Source organism: Leguminivora glycinivorella, chromosome 10 (genome assembly GCF_023078275.1).
Source record: "Leguminivora glycinivorella isolate SPB_JAAS2020 chromosome 10, LegGlyc_1.1, whole genome shotgun sequence".
Classification (NCBI taxonomy): Eukaryota; Metazoa; Arthropoda; class Insecta; order Lepidoptera; family Tortricidae; genus Leguminivora; species Leguminivora glycinivorella.
Window position 1 is genome coordinate 21,247,683 of NC_062980.1, and position 27,552 is coordinate 21,275,234.

A 27,552-nucleotide genomic window follows, 5' to 3' on the forward strand; every position below is an offset into this window, starting at 1 on the left:
AAAGCTCATCATATAATCAAACAACGGATAATGTAAGGTGCAGTAGGGTAATTCCGAATGACAGAAATGCTCTGGTAATTCCGGAAGGGGAATCTTGATATGATGGAAATAATGGTGATTTTTTGTGCGACTTTCGAAATTAGACACGACTTTCGGAATTACCCTAATACACCTTATAAGGCCTTTTGGCCTGATTCGTAACGGATTTGTCAAATTCAGAGTGCTTTTTCTTGTATAATTTCTAGCTTACATTATATATACATTACACCATTCAAATTGCCAGATTCACAAAATTATTATGTTAGAATCATGTTTAAGAGCCCATTGTATAACCTTTATTGTATCCAACATTTATCACAATTTTCAAAGCTTTTAAAAAAGAAGCTCGAACAGCTCCAGTTGTCTAGTCTATGGCATCCGGTACGGCAAGTCATTTCGTTTAAAGTATATTTCAGTAGATTATTAGAGGCAACCCTGTAAATGGGAAAAGTATATTAGCATATATACACAAGGGAAGGGATGGGACTCTCTTAACAGGGAGAGAGAATCATGTTATTAAGATAGAACTTCACTTAAGGTAAGTTCGTTTAATCTAATAATAACATTTATCTCTCTCCCTGTTAACTTAACCATTGTAGATGTTCAAAGATAGGGTTGCGAGTACATAATCATACAATCTGATTAAGAAATAAAGCTGTTGTTTATTAAATCAGTAACATTTAAGATAACAATGTAATTATAATCAACATGACATTCAGTCTGATATCAGAAGTTACATATCGTACTACAAAACTGGTCAGGTTCTGAAGAAATTGGTCTGTTATAATGCTTAGCAAAGCAAATAGAGTTTTCTGACCAACCAGCTGTTTTTTTGGATAATATCTATGGATATACCAGATCTGCTTGCAGCTGATGTGCTGGCGTGTCTAGTGCTATGGGCTGTAAAAGATGTTAACGTCTATGCCTGCACTCCTTAAGTACATTTTTATCCAGCGACTTATAGTCTGGGTAGAAACAGCATGGTGAGGTTTTTTTTATGCGTAATTAAAAGACTGTTAGTATCTCTAATAGACTGTGTTTCTTTTGATATAAGAATTTAAAGTAGTGACTGGGCAGACTTCAATCTTATTACTGAATATTTTTAAATTTAATAATGGTTGTTTACTGTTTTTTTCCTGAAGTTTTAATTAAATCTGATATAAAAATTTAAACTCCACTCATTTGAGTAAATTGAATATTATTAATCTTAATTAAGGATAATGTTTGGACTCTGTGTCCTGTCGTTAAGGCAAAGTAACATCACCACTTTATGGGTAAGCTGTTCCAAGCTTATAACTTCGTTAGGGTACAAGCCTTTTAAATAATTGAGGACAATGCTAGGGTCCCATGTTATATTATATATTTTGGAGTAGGAGGGTTTTAATCGAAATACTCCTTTAACAAACCGTTTTATCCTATCATCATTTCCTATTCTAGGTCCAATAAGAAGAGATAGAGCGGATCTAGTACTATTAATTGTGCCATAAGAGGCTCCATTTTCAAAACGCTCTGTTAAAAACTTAAGTACGAATGGTATAGACGCCTGATAAACATCAATCTTATTTTGCTTACAGAATATAAAGAAGTATCATACTGTTTCAGCGTGTTATTTGAAAGAGAATTTAACATTATCTGAATTGCTGATTTTTGGCGTTCCGCGCCTACTGTACGCCTCGCCGATAACAGCCCGGCAGCCAGGGGTAAGATGACGATGTAGGGGATGGACATCTCTGAAAGGAGACGACAGTAAATTTTTAGCTTAGGCTTGAATATTAAAGGGTCTGTAATTAACAATGATTTTAGAAGAGGGAACCATGACTGAGAGGGCCAATATCGGGAACACTAGTATACCTTCCCGCTCTTTCCCTTTTTAATTTTGTTTAGACATTTTAACAATAAGGAAAAAGGAGGAAAGGCGTAAAAGAAAATATCACTCCAATTGACAGTGAAGGCATCTACGGTGAAAGCATATGGATCAGGTTTCCAGGAAATGAACTTCAGGCATTTATTATTAATCCTTGACGCAAATAAAGTCTATATCAGGGTGGCCAAATGTTTGTATGATTTTATCAAAATATTTCTGGGAAATTTCCCATTCAATATTAATTTTTCTGGATTTGTTCATCTGCTTCAAAATTATCGTTAGTGTTTATATAGGAAGCAAATATCCAAATATTTCTTTCCTCACACCACTTCCACATTTCCCGCTTGTAATTTGATTGAGATGAGGAAACTGAATGCCACCCATCTTGTTTATATAAGCTACTGCAGTTGTATTATCAACTCTTAAAAGAAATCTCACAGTCATGTAAATTATTAGCAAAACATTGTAGACCCTAAAAAAAGCTGCTTTTATCTCTAGATAGTTTATATGACTTTCTTGTTCAAGTTTTGACCATGATCCAGATGTTCTATTTGATGCACCATACTGCCCCACCAGCCCCGTTTTCGACGAATCGGTGTTACAATTTCAATGCCAAAAATCGTGATTTTTAATTATGTTGAATTTGTGTAAATTTTGCAGCTCCACCAATGAAGTTCAGAAAAGAAAAAAATAATATTAGGAAGAATCATGTTGGCTTCATAGTTCTCCTTGGATTTTAATAATGCAAGATATTTTTCTCTTTCTAGTAGTTTAGTATAAACCCAGCCATATGGAACAGCTGGACAAACAGAGTTAAGTTTTCCCAGTAATTGGGAGAATTCCCTTATTGAACAGGATCTTTTACATTTGAACTGCTGAATAATTTCCAGAATACTAAGTTGTTTCTTCTGCTGGAACTGATAAGGAGAGAGTTAGTAGAATCAAGATTAAATCCCAGAATACTTGCATGTTTTGCTAGGGGTCAAAGAACTTTTTTCAAAATTAATTACAAACCCTAGGTCCTGAAATAGTTTACACATGCTACTTTGATATCATTTAAACATCCATTATATGATTGGTTAAAATAAATACTGTCGTCTAGGTAGCATGTCAAAATTATATTTTTTGTTCTCTGAGGTAGAGTACTAACTGGTTTAACTAATTTAGTGAAAACATAGGGAGCTGAGCACTAGGCCATACGGTAAAGCGTTAAACTGAAATAATTGTCCATCAAATTGGAACCTTAGAAACTTCCTGTGTGTACTCCCGCAATTGGCACGGAAAGATATGCCTCCTGAGAAGCAAATCAATGGAACCCATAAAACAGTTTTCTGATATCAATTTGCAAAAGCAGTTCCTAATATCCTCTAGTTTAAAATGATGTGTTATTACATATTCATTCAAACTTTTTTTAGATTTAATATAAATCTAAATGAACCATTGGAGTTTTGGTACTAAAAAAATTGGAGATGTAAACTGATTGGGGTCTGGAGAGGGGCTACTGTTGAAATTGCACCAAGTTTAATTAATTTCTGGATTTCACAGGTCATACTTTCTTTTTCCTTTCCATTGCCACACTTTTTTGTATTGCCTCATGAGGCGGAGGAATAGTATGAAATGGAATTTCGTACCCTTCAGCCATTTCAAAATGTATTGGATCATCAGTAATCTCAAGCCAAATTGTCAATAAAATGTTTAAGTCTACCTGCATGTACCTCAGGTTCTATCGGTGATATCTGGACCTCTGCTTGTGGGAGCTGTGTCTCTCTTTCCGGTGAGGCTGGTTTGTAAAGTGCTTCCGGGGTTGATGGTATTGTTGCCCACCACGCATCCGATGATACTGCTGACTGTATTGTGGTGGGCTCTTCCAGTTTAACTGCTTGAACTGTTTGTTGTTTGCTGCTTGTTTCTGCTGCTTCTTTTTCTTTCTCTGGATGGTATTTCTTAATAGTATTTGAAGTTTTCTGGATTGTTTGTGCAGCTCTGATCTTGTTAGCACAATCTGTACCAAATAAAAAACTTATCGGTCTTTTGATGACGAATAGCATCTTGGATGGTTTTATTACAAAAACTCCAGCCAAACAAAAGAATTTTCTCGAATTTGAATCATGGTGGTGGAGTTTCCCAGCCAACTTCGCAGCGTCATTCGGATTTCTTCAATTAACTTTTGAGAGTTAATATTTCCTAGTAAAACGTCAGTTAAAAGCACATTTTCCTAGGCAAGACAATAATGTGCCTGTTAAGCCCTGTCTTATCATAAATCCTTTTATCTCTTTTGACCGAGGGATCTGAGAGTGTAGACGCCAATCTCTGGATTAATTATCGGTGCTATTGCAGCAGAAAAATTGGCTGGTGGAGGGTATTTTTTCACAATTGCTTCTCTATAACCTCTTTACCCAAGCCGTCATTCATAATAATTTTTGTCCAGCGGGAGGCCAATTCAGGTCTGATAGGGTTTCCAACTTCTGCCTGTTCCTGACCTTCCATTCCCCAAGAGCAAGTAGGAACTCCTCAGGAGTTCATCGTCCACAATTTCTGTAATAATAGGTAATATTATGACAAAGTTCTTTATGAATGTGAGCTCGTCTATCCTCAAGTGATAGCGCAAAATGTGTATTTTGTATTAGAAACTGTCTATCCGCAAGTGATAGCGCAAAGTTATATATTATTAGCATTGTCTATCCGCATTGTGATAGCGCCTGCTATAAAACAAGATATAATAGTCAATGGCATGTCTTATATCCACTCTGCCTAGCCAGTATTTGCTACATCTTATATTGGTCTGAAGTTTAATATGTATGAGATGTTGAGCAAGAAGAAAGCCTCAGTATCTTTAAATCTGAGACTATGTATATTTAACCATAAACTTTTACCTACGCATTTCTTTATATCAGGGTCATCGTGTGGCCTAGTATACAGCAGTGAAGACGCCGGTGATAAGTGAAGAAGTCTTCTGTCGGCGGCTGCTGCGGAGTCTTCGACTGCGGTTGTACAGGAGGAGTAGAACTGCGATCTGGTTCGAAACGGAATGTCTTTGCGAAAGCTTTTCTTGAAGTTTTTTTTATCTTTTCACTAATATCAAACTTCATGCTTTTTTCTTTATCTCTCTTCAACTTTTTCCCATTTTAACCAGCACTCGCGAAAAAATAAGAGTAGTTTCGTTCATTGCATTAACGATAGTTTTACTTCGAGATAGGTATTCAAACGAGAGAAAAAAACGAACCATAGATTTATGACGGCAACCGGAAAGTGCCAGCATGAAAAAAAAAATATATATATATATAAACAATTCAAACGTTTTGGTCATAAAGTCTGGCACATAAAGCGTCAGGTCAGTATTACTAGTACGGTAAAGTGCTAACCCACTCTTTTTTCCCAAAGTACATGGTTAATAACAGCGAAAGAAAGAGAGACCGGTATGATACATACTGTCCATGAGACGGTGTTGATCTGAAACAATAGAGTTTGACAGTAAAACAAAACGGAAGTTGTACTCTTCCGCCAATTTCGATATATGAATGTGACAGCTGCACAGATTTGTCTAAATAAAATCTTGTTTGGTTATTATATAATAATATATTACGCAACATACCTATGAGTTCTTGTTACGCTTACTTGTTTAAAACATAAGTCCCAAAACTGAATACGAGTCGCTGTGGAGTGAGCGCCGGACCGCCGCCGGCGCATTGTTTACATTAGGCCGGATCACCGCTAAGAACTGTGATTTTACGCCTGTCAATCACACTCATTTTCACTGTAATCACTTGTCTATATAAGCTTTGACCATGAGTTATTCACTGCATATTTATTTAAACAATTTAATAATAAACAATATTTTTCTGATGATTTTTCTGAGAGTAACGTGAGCAATGTTGATGCACAAAAAAGTTAATGACTTGCCGTACCGGATGCCATAGACTAGACAACTGGAGCTGTTCGAGCTTCTTTTTTAAAAGCTTTGAAAATTAACGATAAATGTTGGATACAAATAAAAAGGTTATACAATGGTTTAAGTTAACAGGGAGAGAGATAAATGTTATTTAATAATATGATCTTTCAACTTTATTCCCCAAACAATAGCTGGATATCATCCACCACAGCTATGAAGCCAGCAAACCTGCTAAAGCAGCAACGCTCTTCAAATCGGGTAAAAAACTTAATTTAACAGAAGTCTCATAGTATTCACCTATTAACGGAATAGGATGGAGTGTCTGAAATTCATTCATTTAAATGAAGCACCAACCATAAGCCACCAAAATATTTTAAAAAAGATAGTCCTTGATAGGACTAAAACTAAGAATGTGTCGAAAAACACTGTCGGATGTTACGATGGAGGGCATACAACAAAACTTACAACATGAGCGAGGAGAAATGGAGAATGATGAATTTACTAATAAATAATAATTTTAAATACATTTTAAACACATTATAGAAAAACATACTTTGATTCGGCCGGCTCTGGTACCGTTTAAACAGTTTTGAATTTGACAAATCCGTTACGGTCATCAGGCCTTAGTACAGAAATTCTAACAAATTCAAAACAATATTTCTGTCAAAATTTATATGGCAGTGTCTTCTCATTAGATCAACATATTGGTATCAAGTTTTTGTTTGCATGATATCTATAATCCAACATATGAAAAAAAAAAAAACTTATGATGCGTATCTAATTTTACTTGCAAGATTGATTATAAGAACGCTGCAGACCATCAGTAAACAATACAAGTGAAACTACTATGCAAAGCTTATAAAATAGCAATTGCATGCTATTTTTGTAACTATAAAAATGTAAATGATAGTTGAATTGAATCGAAATCGAATTTCCGATATTTTTAGCTTTTTCCTGACTTACTGCATTGTATGCCGCTTTAGTGACGTTTATAATCCTATTATTATTTCATTTCCATCCCACGTGTAATTCAAGATTACCTGTTCTACCACAGAATATATAAGCAGTACCAAGTACAGAAGGCCCACTGCGCTTTGATGTTCACGAAATGCCGCCTTTTAACCTACCTACAAAATTCTTACACAAACGATAGCCGCACGTGCGCGGCGTCCGGCGAGTAGGGTTACCTATATGGATTAAAATAGACACATAATACTCACATAGGTACCTTTGTATACTATTCGTTATTACAATTCTTGGCTGCACTTTCCCTAAGTACTATATACTGTATTTATATAATTTTTGTTCAAGTTCCAACATTACAGACCGCCTTATTGAACTTTTCCGTGAAGGACTTAATCAGTAGAGATCTGTGTAAGAATGTCCTAATGGTACTTATTTTATTCATGATGTCTCATTTAATTAAGTATTATTAGCCATTCCACATTCGCCGGACATCGCATAAAAACCTCGCGACGTAAAGTATCCAATAATAAAAGTGCGAACGTGCGTTACGTGAGAACAGCTTGCCTCCACCCCTGAAGTAGAACCGCGAACTCGCGTGCCGCCAGGATCCATACTTGTAAAAACGCAGCAATAGAAACTGCTGCGCAGTGAGCCGCCCCTGGTTCTACTCTATTATTGTCACTGCCAGACCTCTTTTCAGCGGTTGCGATGTTAAAATAACTCAGGTCAATTGTAATCCTGTATGCCAGTCTCGCAGCAGAGCTACCCTCATCACTTCTAGTGACTTTGGTGATTTTACGGTTCAATGCATAATGTAACAGTTTGTAGGTAGGTATTAGGCTTGTGTCGTTCACGAACTATGAACTAGGAATAAAATCCCATCAATGACCGAAATGAACTGAATCTTTCCGTGCTCTGAGAATCGGTCTTTGCTCATTTAGTTCAGTATAGGATCGGCGAGCGCGAGCGGTTTGGATCGAGAACGAATGTGTGACTGCGTCGACCGAGAGCGAGAGCTATTTAGCAGAGCAACAAAAAAGTCAAGTTTTCATATTAAACTTCGGTTACTTACAACCTTTCGGCCCGGAATGTTACTATCTGTGGACTATTCGTATCATTTTGACACTATTCGGTCCCATTCGTTCTGATCTTCCGACCGCAGTGGTCGCTGGTCTGGCTGAACTAAATGAGCAAAGACCTAAAAGAGCGAACTAGTTCGTGGGAGCGATTGAACGAGATCGGAGCGCTCCGATCAACGAACGAAACGGCACAAGCCTAGTAGGTATCGACTTTTAACAACGTTCTACTTCCCAAAGTGGTATTTAATGGTCATAATGTTAGAGTTGTTTTTCCTTTAAAGCTTACTTAGCGGTAGAGCGTGCGACTTTCGATCCGGAGAGTAGCGGGTTCGAACCCCGGCTCATTACCAATGAGTTTTTCAGAACTTAAGTATGTGCGAAATGTCTTTTGATATTTGCCAGTTGCTTTTCGGTGAAGGAAAACATCGTGCGGAAACCGGACTAATTCCAATAAGGCTAATTACCTTTTGGGTTGGAAGGTCAGGATGGCAGTCGCTTTGGCAAAAATTAGTGCCCTACGCCAAATCTTGGGATAAGTTGTCATAGCGGATCCTAGGCTCCCATGAGCTAGTGGCAAATGAGGATGATGATGATATAATAAACTTTAAACTGAAATAAATGTCATATACAAGGAAAAAATTACCAAGGCCTCCAAGTGTCCAAAGCTGGATTCAGAACAGCGTCCTCCGTTATCGCGACGGATGCCTCAAACCACTCGTCCATTCGGTCACGGCGGCAAGGGTCGAAATTTTCAAGTATATGACACAATTACTGAAGGCTAAGGCGCCCACCCACAATAGTATAATAATAAAAATAGTATAGCAAAATAGTAGTGTGTCTACTAAAAATACAAATTAAATTATTTCCTATTAGGATAATTTAATTTCATTCTAGAAATAATCAACTTTGCCAACTTTCAAGTCCATTTGTCTTTCTCTTTAAAAACTGTACAAGTTAGAATAAATAGTTAATACTTTCAGAACATCAATATTTTAAATTTAGTCTTTTATTTGAATTAATCTTGATATAAAACTCCACTGGCTTGTTATAAGTTAACAAAAAATGCTTAGTGAATAACAGAATTTCTAAGACCTTTGAACTTCCGAAAAACATTTTTATGTTTGTGCCGGATCAGAATTCGCCAAATGTTTGCTCGGAACATAAGTAGGTTTATTGCGATAAGTATGAATACTGACTTGTGTTTTCTTATTTAATTTTTAAAATCCTGCACCAAACTAAGCTTTCTGTTTAGCCCAATGGTTGACTGGTAGAGAATGCCTCAAGGCGTTAAGTCCGCCATTTGTACTCTTTTTTGTAAATTTGTGCAATAAAGTTTAAATAAATAAATAAATAAATAAAGGTCTTAGACATAATCTGTTATTCAGAATCTGTAATTTTTTGTTAACTTTTAACAAGCCAGTGGGAGTTATGTACCAACAAGCGTTTTAATCAAGATTCATTCAAATAAAGACTTACCCCCTTATTCATAAACGTACTCTAAAGTTATCAAGCTGATAAAGTTATTTTGTCCCTTTCCGACGTATTGGTGTGATAGAAAAGGACAAACGAACTTTATCGGCTTGATAACTTTAGAGTACGTTTATGAATAAGGGGTAAAGCATTTTATTGGCCTTGGGTATACATACATTTAGTTACAGCAACGAGCATTAAATATAACTTTGATAATACTAAATATTATCTTTGAAACTAAAAGTTTCATCCATGTAAAAAGTGGGCATAAAATTCTTAGTAAAAAAAAAACGAAAAAAGTATTCAAAATATAATTTATACTCGTGTTCAATACTCATGTCTTTTTCAAAGCTAATTCAAGGGATGAACAAACTCCGGGTGGGATTTCACTGCGTAATAGACAACGACATTACAATAATAGAAGCAGAACCAGTGTGATTGCTACAAAATCAAATGTTGTGCCCAAAACAACATGAATGTTGTTTTATGTAGTGTGATATTTAAAAAAAAAATGCCCACCAAACAACAAATACCTGGCCTTTTCCGGGCTTTTAACAAAAAGATGGTACTTGTTGCGCATTGAAGCTCGCAACTGAACTTAACACAACGAAGAAACAATGAACTGATTCTTCTTCACTGTAACTAAATAATAAAATAAATAAATAAATATTGGGAACACCTTACACAGATCAACTAAACCCCAAACGATATAACATACTTAAATAGATAAATACATACTTATATACATAGAACGCATCCATGACCCAGGAACAAATATCTGGCTCATCAGTAATCGTTGTCACAGTACCACAACACAAACCTTCTTGAGCTTACCGTGGGCCTCAGTCAATCTGTGTAAAAATGTCTATATCTTTATTTATTTTATTTATCACACAAATAAATGCCCTTACCGGGATTCGAACCCAGGACCGCGGCTTAGCAGGCAGGGCCACTACTGACTGAGCCAGACCGGTCGTCAACTTCGTAAATTAATTACTTTAAGGTTTATTCTGAGATCACATATATATTGAAAACTAGCTTTTGCCCGCGGCTTCGCTCGCGTTAGAAAGAGACAAAAAGTAGCCTATCACTCTCCATCTCTTCAACTAGCTCCACTTAAAAAATAAGTCAATTCGTCGCTCCGTTTTTCCGTCGAAGACCGAGAAACATACAGACACACACACTTTTCCATTTATAATATTAGTATGGATTCCTCTCGCTTTGAAACAACCTTCACACGTCTCACGTTATAATGTTTGAGAACTAATGAATAGTGCCATTAAAATGAATTGTTAAAATTGTAGTATCGTCAGACGTTTCTGCATTAAAGTCGTCGGTAGATGTCACTTTGTGGCACCCCAAAAGCGAGAGTCTGGCGGGGCTCCCGTATCTCGATTTGGACGGATCCCAAAGGTTGCGAGTTAAAATACCACTTGAAGAATATTTATTATTTTTCGTTTAAATATAAAAACATATTTATTTAATGAATTCATACAGACAATGGCACAGTTTTAACAGTGACACCTACGACAATGGGTTGCCAATGGGTTGCTCTCTTACAATTTTACTGTCTAGAAATACCGCGTGCTGACATATTCTAGAAATACCTGAAATACACGTAAAATATATTCTTCCTTATATTACCCACGAGGTACACGAGCAAAGTCGTAAATAAGACTTTATTGGGGCACAGCAGAGTGGTGCTCAAGACTCAGCTTACACTTCAACTATTGATTGCTTTGCGTAGACAGTATTAAAGCGCTTTCTACGTCTGAAAGTTCGACAAGTTCGACAGTAACATTGTAGTGTAGGTGTCTTAGCCATACTAATATTATAAATGGGAAAGTGTGTGTGTCTGTTTGTTTGTCCGTCTTTCACAGCGAAACGGAGCTACGAATTGACGTGATTTTTTTAAGTGGAGATAGTTGAAGGGATGGAGACTGACATAGGCTACTTTCTAACGCGAGCGAAACCGCAGGAAAATGCTAGTACAGTATAGATGCACAAAATTCATATAAAATTCAGGGGACAATTTCTATTGGAGAATAATTTCAAGTATAATCGAAATATCATCCACGTTTTACACTATTAACTAGAGTGCCACACACGTGTCCACAAAATACAAGTACCACTGGTACACTCACGGACTTTAATTGTTGAGCCATTCAGAGGCCCCAATAATTTTGTCATGTCATAGTTAAGCTACTAGCCCATTTTATTCTGGACACGTCATAACTTAACTATGACATGACAAAATTATTGGGAGCCTCTGAATGGCTCAACAATTAAAGTCCGTGAGTGTACCAGTGGCTACTTGTATTTTAAGTGGATCAACAATTAATGTCCGCGACCGTACTAGCCAAGCCATTATGTACTTGTACTGGCCAAACTTTGCAGTGACTTTTGATTTCATAATAAATAACTTTTATAATGGGATCAGTGTTGAAATCGCGAATGAAAATTCGGCTGAAATAAGTTTTTTTTTTTTAATTTATTTATATCATAAAATTACAAAAATCTTAAGAACTAAGATGCGCCACAGAAACTTGTAAGAAGTTTATGCGTGGTGCAAATGCATCACTCCGCTCAACTGCACAGACAATTAGTAGGTACCTACATATTATAGGTTACGGTGAGTAAGTAATTGATAATTCCCAAGGGCTTAAGTGACATACTCGTATTGTCTGTTGAAATGCATGAAACAGACTTCTAAATTTTTATTACTGGTGATGAGTACTAAGTATGTAGCCATTCGCCAGCAGCAATACCTTGAGATGACGCCATTTTGTGGCACTTCATTCTTTTATAAATCCTTAATATAAATTTAATTGTCTGTGTGCCTGCGAATAAAATTTACCGTACTCTATTCTATCCGCGTAAGTAAAACCTTTTAGGTAACTTTATTGAGGCAGAGTTTACTCCACTTACACTTCAACTATTGATTGCTACGTAGCAAGAAGTAAGAGCGCTTTGAAACTCGATATTGTTGGTCGTGTTCTTGTTTTAGATGGATATACATACTAATATTATAAATGGGAAAGTGTGTGTGTCTGTTTGTTGGTCCGTCTTTCACGGCAAAACGGAGAGACGAATTGCTGTGATTTTTAAGTGGAGATAGTTGAAGGGGTAGAGAGTGACATAGGCTACTGTTTATCTTTTTCTAACCCCCACTTCCCTAAAATAGGGGTTGAAAGTTGGTATGGAGCATTCCGCAATTTTCTAATTTAACGCGAGCGAAGCCGCGGGCAATAACTAGCTATAAATATAACATAAATTCACGAAGAGATTCCGTTTTATCCTAGTTTATGTGACTACTACATTATGCCTGGTTCAGTACAAAACACATAATATATGTACAAGCTCTAAAAAATATGTGATCAGATAACGCATGCCATGTTACAATGTCCGTTGGAACAATTACAGTCCGTCCGTCCGTCCGTCCGTCCGTCCGTCCGTCCGTCCGTCCGTCCGCGGATAATCTCAGTAACCGTTAGCACTAGAAAGCTGAAATTTGGTACCAATATGTATATCAATCACGCCAACAAAATAAAAAATTGAAAAAAATGTTTTATTAGGGTACCCCCCCTACATGCAAAGTGGGGGCTGTAATTTTTTTTCATTCCAACCCCAACGTGTGATATATTTTTGGATAGGTATTTAAAAATGAATAAGGGTTTACTAAGATCGTTTTTTGATAATATTAATATTTTCGGAAATAATCGCTCCTAAAGGAAAAAAAAGTGCGTCCCCCCCCTCTAACTTTTGAACCATATGTTTAAAAATTATGAAAAAAATCACAAAAGTAGAACTTTATAAAGACTTTCTAGGCAAATTGTTTTGAACTTGATAGGTTCAGTAGTTTTTGAGAAAAATACGGAAAACTACGGAACCCTACACTGAGCGTGGCCCGACACGCTCTTGGCCAATTTTTGAGGGTAGATATATTTGTTTTCCAAGGATTTTTTTATTGTTCAGAACACATACAGTCATATATCAAATAAAATAGGTAGCAAACATGTATAAGGGATAAAAGACCTGGAGGTTCATAAATGTTTTTAAAAAGTAGGGTATACATCAAAAACATTGCAAATGCGTCTTTGCGAGGGGAAAAACATATGATAAATTTACTTTAACAACAAAAGTTTAGATCTAATATGTCCTTTTAAAGCTGGAAGTGAATGCATTAAATGGATCGATGTCATAGAAATACTCATTGTAATTTTTAGATACACGTTTGAAAAAAAGTATGCCTAGAATAATTAGTACGTGCGAAACTCACATAAAACAAATTACGAGGACGTAAGGAGCGATGCAGTACATTAAACATAATATTTTGTAGTAGATTTGGGCTATTAATTTCATTTTGTAAGATTTTAAATAAAAACATTGTGTCTATGAAAAGTCTTCTATTACAAAGAGAAATTATGTTGAAATGCTTAGCCGACCTGGCTGATGACTCAAATAAAGTGCCGGTTCTGTAACAGAGAGCCCGTAAGAAAACATTTTGTATTCTTTCTAGGCGATTAATATGGATATGGTATTGAGGAAACCAAATCACAGACCCAAATTCCAGAATACTTCTGACTGAATTTTGATTGTTTGTCAACATAAATAAATCTTATCCATTAAGTCATTAAACTAAATATATAAATATTATAGGACATTATTACACAGGTTGACTGAGTCCCACGGTAAGCTCAAGAAGACTCATGTTGTGGGTACTCAGCTACTCAGACAACAATATATATAATGTACAAATACTTATATCCATAGAAAACCTCCATGACTCAGGAACAAATATCTGTTCTCATCACCGGGATTCGAACCCGGGACCGCGGATTAGCAGGCAGGGTCACTCCCGCTAGGCCAGACCAGTCGTCAAACTATCAAATTAATTAACCTAACTTTTGCAATTCCAGGTGTGATGAACGCTGCAGACTATTACGGCCTGGACGAGCTCCGCCGCGCTTGCGCTGGTTTTGTCCAATGCTGCATTACTGTCGACACTGTCTGCGCTTTGTTGGCCTCTGCTGAGCGTTATATCCAGTATAAGTGTACCAAGTCTTTGGTGCAGAAGGTAAGGATCTTGGCTGAAGTTTTGGCAGTTTTGAAAAAAGGATACCCCAAGTTTTGTCCAAGTTTTGTCCATGTGGTTATGGTGTGCGCATTGCTGGCCTCTGCTGAGCATTATATCCGGTATAAGTGTACCAAGTCTTTAGTGCAAAAGGTAAGATGATTGGCTGAAATTTTGTCTCATCGAATGATTGCAGAGAAAATGTAACTTTGCTGAGCAGTGCCTTTATCCGGATTAAGGATACCTACCAAGTTGTTGCAGAAGATAAAATTGATAGTAAAAAAAGGGTAACCCAAATTTTGTCCACACTTTGCATCACTCTGTAAGCTTTTCCTGGCCTCTGCTGAGCGTATATCCAGTATAAGTGCACCAAGTCTCTGGTGCAGAAGGTAAGATTCTAGGCTATTTTTATTTTATCGTATACAAATTTTTTTGGTTTCCTGAGCGTCATAATATCCAGTATAAGCATAATTGAGGTGTGCTTGTTAGTATAGGAATTTTGCCCAGAGTTTATGTTAGTGGATCACCGTGAATAAAATCATTCCTTAAACCATAATGTCTTCCACAAAGCCATTCTCCTAAAATACAATAAAGAATGAACTAGCTACATTTCAGTCTCAATTAAATTAAGTACTATTTGTTAGGCAAGATTAAAAACAAATACCTTACCCGGCTAACAAACTTCCAGTGAAATATTTCTCACAGAATGATCTCCAAACGCTAGAAACCTCACATATCTGAACCTTATGTTAACAGTCCTACAGTACATTACTCATGGACTAGAAGCTCATGCATAAATGTATGGCAAGTCGGAGCACTATAAACACCCTATACTATAAAAGTAAATGGTGCTAACACATGAACTAGATGTGTGCTTAGCTAAATTGGATTTGAGTATACTACTTGTTTACTTGTTTTACACTGTAGTGCACGTGGATCTGAACAGAAAAGCTCTCCTTCGTATTTTTACGGAAACGTGCGTATTTGTCATGCTAGTTCAGACAGTGGCTGTGGGTACGTCTTGTACTTAGACTGGCTGAAATAGTATGCCACTTTTGTACCTTCGTTTCCGTAATTATACGAAGAAAATTCTTTTCACACTAGATATGTACCCACTTACGAAGTAGGAGTGCAAATAGAGGATAATATCCTCTATAAAATTATTTTCAGATTCAGTTCAGATTCAGATGATTTATTAATAAATGTACATCTCATTTACATGTCGTCAACTATAAACTATAATAAATTAAATTTTTAATTTAAAATTAATTAGTAAACATAACAAAAATAAATTTATATAATTATTACATCATAGATTTTTATACATATGGTTATTATAATTATTTTTATTTACATAGGTCTAGAGTGTTAGGGTCAGTGATATTTTTGCAGAAACTCACTTACACTGTAGCACGCAAGGTCAATAAGATGGGCTTTTAGCTTATTTGTAAATGAGGCGTTAGAGGCTTGGTCTTTAATGTGTTGAGGAACACGGTTATATAAATAATTTCTTCAGTTAATAAACAGGGGCCTATTGCATAACAATTTACAACTTGTATTACAAGTGGAACTCTCTTTCTTATAAAATGAATTGGAGGGGGACTACCGCTTGTAATATGAGTTGTAACTTGTTATGCAATAGGCAAGATAAGTATTTACTCTAAGAACAAATTAAAGTGTACCAGACTTTCAAATAAATTTACTATAAGCATAGAGGAATAAATAAGATTAGACTTTTTGTTCGTCGTGACATCTATTGATAAGTAGCAGTACTAATAATTTACGCTAGTTGACGCGTGACTGACGCGTGGATGAGCAAGATGTCACTACCTACTAAAATAACTTGCATTTACGGATGTATGGAGTTACAACTATTCCCTTACTTATTCCTCTATGCTATAAGATATTCAGTAACCATCAGATATATGATCGGAGCAGTCGACTTGCTCAAAAAGATCTCTCTACAAGTGTCTTAAAAATAAGGACGTGTTCATATATTTGTGAAGTTTTTGGCGTATCTTATTCATAAGAAGGTGAAATACGTGCCACAACTGGATAAGACTAGAGTCAGCCCATGATAAGTTTGCAATGCTTTTGATAGCCCTGCCTCTGTAAGGGTTAAGTAAACGTCATCATTTCATCGAAGTTTGACGTTCAAAATAACAGTTGCACAGGTGAGACTGTCAAAATTGTTGCAAATTTATCGTGGGCTGACTCTAGCTCCGGACCGAGACACGTTGCATATTTACTAGAAGAGAGGCCTATGCTCAGCAGCAGTGGACAATAAAGAACTCATATGATGATGATGAAGGTGGAATAATCATGTATTCATATTAACCAAATGCTTACCGCATTCGTTTCAGGTTCTGGAGTTCGTGGACGAGCATGGAAACGAAGTTCTCAATCTTGGCTCCTTCACTCTTCTGCCTCAACATGTCGTGAGGCTAATTCTGGCCAGAGACGAGCTAAGGGCTGATGAGTTCACTAAGTTCCAGGTAAATGTTCTATAATCTGAAATAGATTATACCCAAAAAAAATTAAGCTCTAATGAGCAGAAAGCTGGTGGAAATCATCTTCAACTTATACGTACGACTAACGTGGCACCGTGTTTTGGCGGTTCAGTTGATTCTCAGGTTAAGACTACTACGGTGGTAGCCACTAAATCCTTAAAAGACAAGTCATCTTCAGTACTTTCTTTTAGTTTTCTGTAATTCGACATGACCTTTTTAGAAGTTAAATATGTATGACTTATGTATCTACAACCTTTTTTGAAGTGAAGCTTCTAATGCGACTTCCAACTGAAAGCTTTAAACGTTTACCGCTATTGTTACTAACTCGAAGTTTTAAAAACAACGCATTACGAAGTTTCACTTCTTGCGCGCGGAGGGACTCCACGCACAATTTTTTTTTTCGGTGCATAAATCCATTGCAAACTCGCCTTCTCCTAATGTTAATGATGATTAATTCCAGGCAGCCCTCATGTGGAGCAAGAAATACTGCGACACCAATCCCAACATCAACCTGAAGGAGGTCATCGGGAACTTCCTGGAATACATCCAGTTCCACAAGATCCCGGCCAACGTGCTGATGCGTGAGGTCCACCCATTGGGGCTTGTGCCATACTCCATCATCATGAACGCTCTTGCTTATCAGGTGCGGTATTGTGCCTTGCCTTCTAAGTACATACCTCGCATACAGCAGGAAGGCAATTATGGTCGCGCGATAAATGATAAAACACCTGGCCGTCCCTATCGCACTTACTAATAGTGCGATAGGGACGACCTGCTATTTAATCGTCTATCGCGCGACCATGCTTCCCGTGCAGAGATAATATTATATCCGCTCATCAACATTGATGCACGAAGCTTTCAAAAAACATCGAACCTGGGTTTGGATTACTTTATACAGCTGGGAAGTTTGCAGGCGTTGTTAAAATCAACGCTATGGCATAAATTGAAAGCTGATTTTTCAGTGTTTGATTATTTTTGCTTTTATGCGTTTTTCATGCCTTGTTTTTGATAATGCATAAACATTAGAAGTAGGCTGTTTATTAGAGTGCTGAAAACGCTCTTGTTGCAGGCAGACCCGGCCAGCATAGATCCAGGAAAGCTGTCCCCGGCGCGGGTCCGGCGCGCCGGACGCTCCATGTCCGTGCAGTCTTCGCTCGACCCGTACGGGTCCAACACCACCCTCTCCTCCACCGGCTCGAGCGACGTCCCGTCGTCCGACTCTCGGCACAACTAACGCGAGGGGAACCTCCCCCGTCCCGCGCCTGAACCCGTCCCTGGCCCTTCCACCGCCCCCACCGCTCCTCTCTCCGACAAACCTCCAGACAAGCCCCCTGAAAAACTCGGCCTCTTCTCTTCCATCAAAAGAGCTGCCAGTAAGAAATTCGGGGATCGACGCTCTCCTACCCCTAAAACTAGGGAACCCCGATCCAAGTCGGATTCTATAAAACATGCGGCGCTTACGAGACAAGTATCAGAAGCCGCTGCTTCAGGAGACCCGACTTTCGAACGATGCAGACCTAAGAAGAGAGACAGCGAAACCGAATTCCCTGTCCGCAAGTCGACTTCTGAGATTTCTGAAAGCTTCCCATTTGTTAGACGTGCGTTAGCTGAGATAGAGAACGGCTTGAATTACTTTAGAAAATCGGTTGCAGAGTCTGGGGAAACTAAGCCGTCGTCGCTTCGCACTGAGCCGCTTGTGGTGGTGGCGGCTGCCGAGGACGAGACGCCGGCGTCGCCACCGCCGCCGATGGGTTTGAAAGAGCGTCGGGGCTCCCGAGGTTCCCCGTGTGCTAATCTTCCGCCGCTTATGCTGCCTCCGAGTACTCCAGATCCGTCACCAGGGCGTCTGTCACCGAACCGCTTATCTCCACAGCGAAGTTTGTCTCCAAAAGAGCCACAACGAACGCAAGAGCCATCTTCAGCGAGCGCAATTCCGTCTACCAGCCAACAATCTTCAATCAGTCAGCTAACTTCGTCTAGCCAGCCGTCGTCGGCTCCACCGCGCGATCCTCCGCGGCGAACGCGTACTCGTTCTGAAATGCCTCCTGATCCACCTCCCAGATCTCCCCAAACTCCCCGTCCAGCCTCTGTTTCTCCTAAACACACGTTCGCTTTCAGGATAGTGATGAAAAAAGTGGAAAGTACACCAAACACTTCGTTTGACAGACCTGATCAATGAGAGTACCTCCTCTAAGCGCGGCCGCTGTTATGCGGTGGGAGTACTCGAGGTAAACGCGCTTTTCTCCACAATAGAAAGGCTAGCATAGATTAGTTAGCGGCGTTTCTACATACGGTTCGCCAAAAATACTTCAATGAATACGCTTTTCGAGAATAATCTTCATCTTATGAAACCAGGGGCTGGTCCTCCTTAAGGATGTATGTCAAGATTGTGTGGTATTGAATAAGAATTATATAAGGAATCCAAAGCACATTGAGTGAAACTTGTTTTAATGATAATGTTAGTTAAACAAAATGAAACGGATGTATTGGATATGTAAACATTTAAAACATAAACGTATACATTATTGATCCACTCTCAGTATCATAAGATTCATATGTTTATATTTGTTGTGAATATGAATCCGTCAGTGTTAATTATTTGTGAATGACATATCAGTTGTAAGTACATTTTTAAATACTCTTCTGGAGCAAGATAATGCCAGTCCTCTATTAACCCTTTTCCAGCCCCGGCCAATCTTGAAAGTTTTATACGAAATCCAACGTCTATCCTAAGTAGTTTGTATTGGCGATAGATTTCAAGGATTAACATATTGTATAATATACATATATATATTATATATATTGTATTATGGTCCACGAAAGGCACTTTGTCTGGAAAAGGGTTAAAATATCGAATCATGTTACTTATTACTCGAAATTAGTAAATAGGGAACGCATGATTTAAGGTAATACCTCATTTAATAAATAAGTTTTTTCTTTTCTTTCAAAAAATGTAATTTAATTATTTAGTTACTCAATAGTTAGTTACACTTTCAAGGTCACTATCATAGAGGAATAAGTAAGGGAAGAGTTGTAACTCCATACATCAGTAAATGCAAGTTATTTGTAGTGACATCTAGCGTCATCCACGCGTCAAATAGCGTAAATTATCAGTACTGCTACTTGTCAATAGATGTCGCGACGAACAAAAAGTCTAATGCTCAACATTACAGTTTCTAGCTAATATTACAATAGTAGTAATATTGTACTTATTCCTCTATAGTTATTATGGTAATTACTCTCACACGCTCAATTTCTAATAAGGACTGCCAATACCAAGTTGAAGACTGCATGGTAAATATTTAATTTTAAAATATTAGTTTAACCACTTCTTAGTATTGAAAATGTCCCAGTGGTGGACATGTGGTTTCTGACAGAAGTGATTTCAATCAAAATAGTATAATTATCTTGAAAAAATACGAGCATTTAACCGGTTTTAAGTAAATATATAAACGGAATTGCAAAAACGTATTGCATATTTTGCAAAATAGTCTTGCAGTTGGTAATTTTGATTCAGTAGATTTAAGTTATTCTGTGGCATGAGTATTTTATACAACTTCTAAGAAAGTATTTTATAATGTAAATCTGTAAATAATCAATGGTACCTTTTCAAAAAATTTGCACCTAGACATTTTTTTGTTTTGTAACTTTAAAACTGTTGAATATTTTCATCATTAAGTACTACTCATGGAAATCAACCGTATGGCTGACTTTATAGAAATATGACTAAATTTTTTCAAAATTATTTATTTTAAACTGGGAAAAAAATGTCTCATATAACAATCAAATGTATCGGGGTCCATCGTAAACCACGGTCGGAAGTTGCAAGTTAAAAAAAACTAGTCACTGCGTATGGAATTTTCTACACACGGTACGACTCACAGTGTAATGAATAATGAACATTCAACTGATTTGACTTCCAAACCTTGAATTGAGCTGCACATTTTTTGCACAACTACTTATTTAAATACTTGTGGGCAATGTGGGTATATACAGCGTGTGTATTCCATACGGGCGAATATCTTAATAACGATTACTATCGGACCCAAGGAGCCTAACTACATGTTTTCTTTTTGAACAGACAAGATTTTCTTTTTCATACATAATAATTCAGCACGCAATGTATTATACGTCCACATCAATTAGCGTACCTACCTAATTGTCATTACGACATGACGTTTATGTCATGTGAAATTAAGTTGGACGGCGTACATTGCCGCTTGGTTAGATTTAAAAAAAAAAATTACTCTTAATTAATAACACTTTTTAACAAAATAAATATCCTATACGATTCGTTTGACCAGATACTATAACTGGATACATTATTCGCCCGTATGGAATCCACACGCGGTATAGTCGTTTGCCGATAAAAAGGTTAAAATGATATCTGTTGTTATTTATATACTGTATTTATATAAATCCAAACTATATTATGGATTGAATGTGCCTGTTGTCTCGTTTCTCCACATTTGATGTCGTTTCGAATATAACGGTCATTTTATTTCAAGTTGCACATTCAAGATTTTTAAATTTTAGATTTTTATGTTCTTCTTGGAAAATACAACTTAAGAACCTGTGAAAAAAAAACCGGCCAAGAGCGTGTCGGGCCACGCTCAGTGTAGGGTTCCGTAGTTTTCCGTATTTTTCTCAAAAACTACTGGACCTATCAAGTTCAAAACAATTTTCCTAGAAAGTATTTATAAAGTTCTACTTTTGTGATTTTTTTCATAATTTTTAAACATATGGTTCAAAAGTTAGAGGGGGGGGGGACGCACTTTTTTTTCCTTTAGGAGCGATTATTTCCGAAAATATTAATATTATCAAAAAACAATCTTAGAAAACCCTTCTTCATTTTTAAATACCTATCCAACAATATATCACACGTTGGGGTTGGAATGAAAAAAAATATCAGCCCCCACTTTACATGTAGGCCCCCCCCCTACATGTAAAGTGGGGGCTACCCTAATAAAACATTTTTTTCCATTTTTTTTTTTGCACTTTGTTGGCGTGATTGATATACATATTGGTACCAAATTTCAGCTTTCTAGTGCTAACGGTTACTGAGATTATCCGCGGACGGACGGACGGACGGACGGACGAACAGACAGACATGGCGAAACTATAAGGGTTCCTAGTTGACTACGGAACCCTAAAAAACCAATCCGTCACCATTATTTGCTACTTACCTTTTTGTGTAACGGTAACGGAATGGAAGGAATGAATATTTAGAATTGAAAAAGAGTTTCTTCTTATTAGGATAGCAATGTCTTATGGTTCTGAATATAGTGTACGTACAAAAAAAAATCTCAAATTAAAAAGTATGGTGTGTATATTAAAAATAAAATGACCTTCAAAAATAATCTCGAGTGTTAGGAACACTCATTGTACTTTTATACGGTTAATGAACGGGTTACCATGTATTTTCGATGTTATACAAAAAATGTCTGACCTGAGTATTTTTGTAATGTTGTATATAAATATACGTATAGCGTGTGATGATACTCCGATAACATTTTATACAAAAAAAAATACTATTCAATTTTTAAAAATGGTTTTATCTGTGTAAAAATAATTTTGAACTTTGAATACTTATTAATAATTATTATTTTAATACATACATATAATCACGCCTGTATCCCATAAAGGGGTAGGCAGACCACATAAACTACTAAGTATCAGTGCCACTCTTGGCAAAAAGGGGTTGAAAGAAATCCAAATTGTGACATTGCAGTGACAGATTGCCAGCCGAGCCTACGCCACAATTTAACCCAAATCCTACAGTCGACTTCTACGACACCCACGGGAAGAAAAGGGGTGGTGAAATTCTTAAACCGTCACTCCAAGGGGCAAATATATTAATATTTTAATATAAAATTAAATTGTTTGACTATCGAAATAAAATTTGAAATACCTAATATCTTGATTTTTTCAATGTTATCGGAGTATTTTCATATTGAACCCAAACCACAATCGTTGTTGTAATTTGTGGAGTGATAAAATAAATATATCATGATCATCAATATATTATAAATACCAGTGTGCTCTTTCATCATAGTGACATTAGGGCATATATTTATTTTCTTGTCTGTTTTACTTTTTCTTCCAAATGTGGGAATTTTTGCACTTTTTCTACTCAGAATCAAGAGCTCTTTCGATTCCGCAGGAGAAAAAAATGTCTCACAATTTTTTTTCCACTGAGTTACAATTTCCCTTACAACTTTTTTGATCGTAACTCAGAGAATGACAAAAAAATGTATGAATATTTAGGGTCATTTTTTGTCTCTTAGTAGAATTGAAAGAGCTCATGATTCACTGAGAAATATTTGCATGAATATTTACGTAAATTTAACAAGTTCGATTTGTTGCGGGTTTATCCGTTTGAAACAAAAGTATTTTAGTAAACGGAATAAATCACAATGTTGATGATACTTGTCAAATTTGTTCGAACAACAAGGTCAAACTTGTTAAAAGATATTTGATTGAATCAGCCAAACATATGTTTAAAAAGATATGAGTCAAGTTGCTTTTATAAAATCGACTTGTTGATTCAAATAAAATACCTATTGATTCAAATAAAATGAAACTTTTAGTACGCACTAGTTACACTTAACAAAATCTAACTTGTTGTTTGAACCAAAGAGCACGTAGGCGCTATTTAAACCAAAAAACTTGTTGAACGAACATGAAAATTGGTTATTTTTCTCTCAGTGTTCTGAGTAGAAAAATTGCAAAAATTTCTAGAAATAAAAAAAGTGAAATCGACAACAAAATAACTGATAATTCTGTGCCTATTTCTGGGTTGAACATTTTTATTCAGAATCAATATTTCCTTGTTGAACAGGCAATGAACGGCGAAGTGTCACTGTCGGACGGCAGTTGTCACTGTTGTGAAATAGGACACAGCTGTTTTCGTCTTTTCTGCCACTTCTTTACGCTTATATTTGTTATTGTCATCTGAAATACGAATAAGTTTAATGTGTTTCTTGTATTTAAAAAGAGATAAAGTGAATATTATTTATGTTGTATGTCTTAGTTAACTACCTATGTTATTTATTCCATATATTTTTTATTTAAGTTTACTCAGCCTGTTTTCAGTAATTTGGGCAACCTTATATATTATATATTTGGGTGTTTTTGTTTTTACAGATAGTGCGAAAAGGACAGCCTGACGTTCTATCGTTTATCACGCTACCTTGCCTGCCAGGGGTCCATTTCTCAAATCTGAAACTTACAAGTTACAAGCGGATGTCTCTTTCCAACTTGTCATATTACTTATAAGACATTGACTACGGCTTGTAAATTGTAACTTGTAGCTTCGGAAATGGGCCCCTGTGGCCCGTTTCTCGAAAGGTATAAGCCTTGTATTACAAGTGTGTATCCATGACAACCCATACGATTTGATAGTTCGCACACTTGTAATACAAGGCTTGTACGTTTCGAGATACGGGCCCCTGGTCGCTATAATAGTTTTTAACATTATAGATTAACATTATTGATAGTTTTTATCTTTATATACATTATTATCACCTTTTTGTATTTTAAGAGACCGGATAGGGTTGCCTAAGTTACTTGACTTGAACCAGTAAATAATATAAAATGTGTTTATATACAGTAACATTGGTGTTTGATTGGCTGTTGCATGAAATTGTTTGATATCTATATAAAATAAAGATAAGTGCTCATGGATACCATGATTTGATACTTGCATTTCATTTACTTCTTCCGTCCTAAAGGTGGTTTTCCACCGACAGGGCGTGAATGGGGAGGGAATTGAAATTTTGTATGGCAAATCTTCAATTCTCGCCCAGCGCGTCTTTGGTGGAAATAGTAAAGATTGACGACGATGTGCGAGACTTGAGTCGAGATATTTATTAATGCAAAAAAAATCCGTATTACTTTCGACATGGAGCTGTATCTTATGAAACCTACAATATATAACAGGTACGCACGATCTTGTGCAAGCTCGTCATTGCTTGCCAATTTTTAGTGCTCCTCGCATCGCCCATTCACGCCCTGCCGCTGAAAAACCACCTTAATGTTGTGATGTCGTTAAGCAAAAATTGTACTATGGGTGCTAGGTGACGATAAATACGAGTATACTTAAATAGATAAATACGTACTTATATTCATAAAAGCATCCATGACACAGCAATAAATATCTGTGTTCACCACACATATAAATGCCATTACCGGGAATCGCACCCAGGATCATCGGCTATCAGGCAGGCGACTACGCCAGATGTGTAAAAATTAGTTCCTGAACGATGCAAATGGTCTTGTACCTTCATATGGCTCTAAATACATGTAATCTGGCTCCATCCGGAGTAGCGGAAACATTTATTAGTTTATTTTTCAATTTCTGGCTTGTGGCAGAAAATTTGATCAAAAATAATGATGAAAATTGACCTCTCATTGACAATTAGCCGAACTTGCTAGAGATTCAATTTTTATGAATAATCCGTGGATAAAAGTTCTTAATGTTTATATCTATTAACAGTTTCAAATCTTATTTTGCAACAATTGTTAGGTATTACTTATCAAATACTGGACTTAGTTATTATTTGTCTCTTCTCAGTTATAAAAAACTTTAAAAAAAAACCGCCTTCAAAAATAAGCGCGTTACATTGACACGGAGAAACTAAAAAGCAAAAAATAATAAACCTTTGGATTCAGATTTCTGATCGGATTGCAATAATCTAAAAATCCAAATTATAAACAAATCGATTATTTTTGTAGTCGGTACCTGTACCTGTTCGTCGCCTTGCTATTGCCTGTTTGCCCCACCCGACCATACGCAGGCTGGCCCCGACTCCAAAAATAATTGTTTATAATTTGGATGTTTAGATTATTGCAATCCAATAAGAAATCTGAATCCAAAGGTTTATTATTTTTTGCTTTTTAATTATTAATTAATTATTTATTCATAATAAACAATTACACTTATACAATACAATTAATGCGCCAAACGGGTTTAGTTTCTCCGTGTTTTGTAACGCGCTTATTTTTGAAGGCGGTTTTTTTAGTTTATTTATTTGTTGATTTTTAGTGGTCCCTATTGATATTATATGTATCAGTCTGAATATACGTACAGTAGTGAAAGAATTATCCTTTAACTCTTAACCATTGAGGAATTGACCTTCCATCATCAGCTCAGCCACATAAAATTATTACCATCAGGCGTAAATACTGGTGTACCTTTGAAAAATACACTAAAAACATTACATGTGCCTATAACATTTGATGAGTTCCCTCGGTTTCTTCAAGATTCCATCATCAGACCCCGACTTGGTGCCAATGGGACCATCTCGGGGTTATACCCGTTCGATTGAAAAAAAAAATTGAAAATCGGTTCACGATTCTCGGATATATCGGATATATACATACAAAAAAAAATCAGTCCAATTGAGAACCTCCTTCTTTTTTTGAAGTCGGTTAAAAAACACATTAAGCGCATCAAATACTCACAGTAAATAACTAAAAAGTCAACGTATTGATTTATTTTACACGAGTAAAGGTCATCCCTACAATTATCTGCCCACTAACCAACGACATTTTGTGAAGGTCATGGTCAGTACTAAACTTAAGTCTGGAGTGAACCTTATACTTTTGGATTAAGGTTTAAAAACCTGTCAAATGACGATGGTGATGGTATAATCAAAGTAATAAATATAGATGCGGACAATGTGCCAAAAATATGTACACACGACTTTATTGCTCATAAGTTAAGGTTGTGGATATTTATGTAATTTTGGCAGTTATTTTATTTATTTGTTAGCCTGTTGTGTCCCACTGCTGGGCAAAGGCCTCCCTCTCCTTCTTCCACGCGTCTCGGTTTAAGGCAATGTTTGGCCAATCTTTTCGAAAGACGTCAAGATCGTGCTGCCATCTCCTTCGCGGTCTGCCGTCACGCCGCACTATGTTTGGTGTCCATTCGGTACTTTTCTTGGCCCACAGGTCGTTTGGCATTGGCATGCGGCAGATGTGTCCGGCCCAGTCCCATTTAAGCTTAGCGGCTGTCAGGGCTACGTCGGCTACTTTGGTTTTGGAGCGCAAGATGGAGTTTCTAATCCTGTCAGTCAGTTTGACACCAAGGATGCTGCGCTCCGTCGCCCTCTGGCAAACCTTGAGGGAAAGCTTTTGAGCATTAGTCAAAGACCAAGTCTAGGCGCCGTAGGTCAGGATCGGAAGAATGCACATATCCATGAGTTTTCGTTTCAGCGATATGGGAAGGTCTCCCTTCATATATTCCTTCATGGACCAATAGCTCTTCCAGGCATACCAGGCTCTTTGGCAGTTAGTTCGCGCATATATTTTTTGGCACTGTGTGACTAAACTAAGGGCCGGTTGCGTCAAACCATCTGTCACCGACTCACCGTTAAAGCATTCGTTCAATTTTATTGTATGATGGGAAGTTTCATAGACGTCTGTTGCGTGACGATGATGTGTCTGTCGGAAGTGGTTGATGCAACTGGCCCTAAGTCTCCCAATGGTAACTGGATGACGAAGCGCTTAATTTAAACGATGAACACTCTGGAAAGTGTACCTACCTATGACGATATTAAAGTTAGATTGTTTCAAATTACCTATGAATTTCTGCCATGCCGGAAATCCCGTCCGTGATTTTTGGGTCTAATTTCATTGTCCTATTTTCAGGACAATGA

General features: G+C 36.9%; 1 protein-coding gene across 1 annotated transcript in view; it reads left to right on the forward strand.

Moving 5' to 3' along the window:
- The window catches only part of LOC125230435 (serine-enriched protein), a 26,172-nt gene extending 6,473 nt beyond the window's left edge, over positions 1-19,699 (forward strand). The window contains exons 2-5 of the mRNA XM_048135572.1: positions 14,227-14,384; positions 16,745-16,876; positions 17,352-17,534; positions 17,961-19,699. Coding sequence (XP_047991529.1) covers positions 14,227-14,384; positions 16,745-16,876; positions 17,352-17,534; positions 17,961-18,125 — 638 coding nt within the window. The 3' untranslated portion in view covers positions 18,126-19,699. The remainder of the gene's footprint in view (positions 1-14,226; positions 14,385-16,744; positions 16,877-17,351; positions 17,535-17,960) is intronic.
- The last annotated feature ends 7,853 nt before the right edge of the window (positions 19,700-27,552 follow it).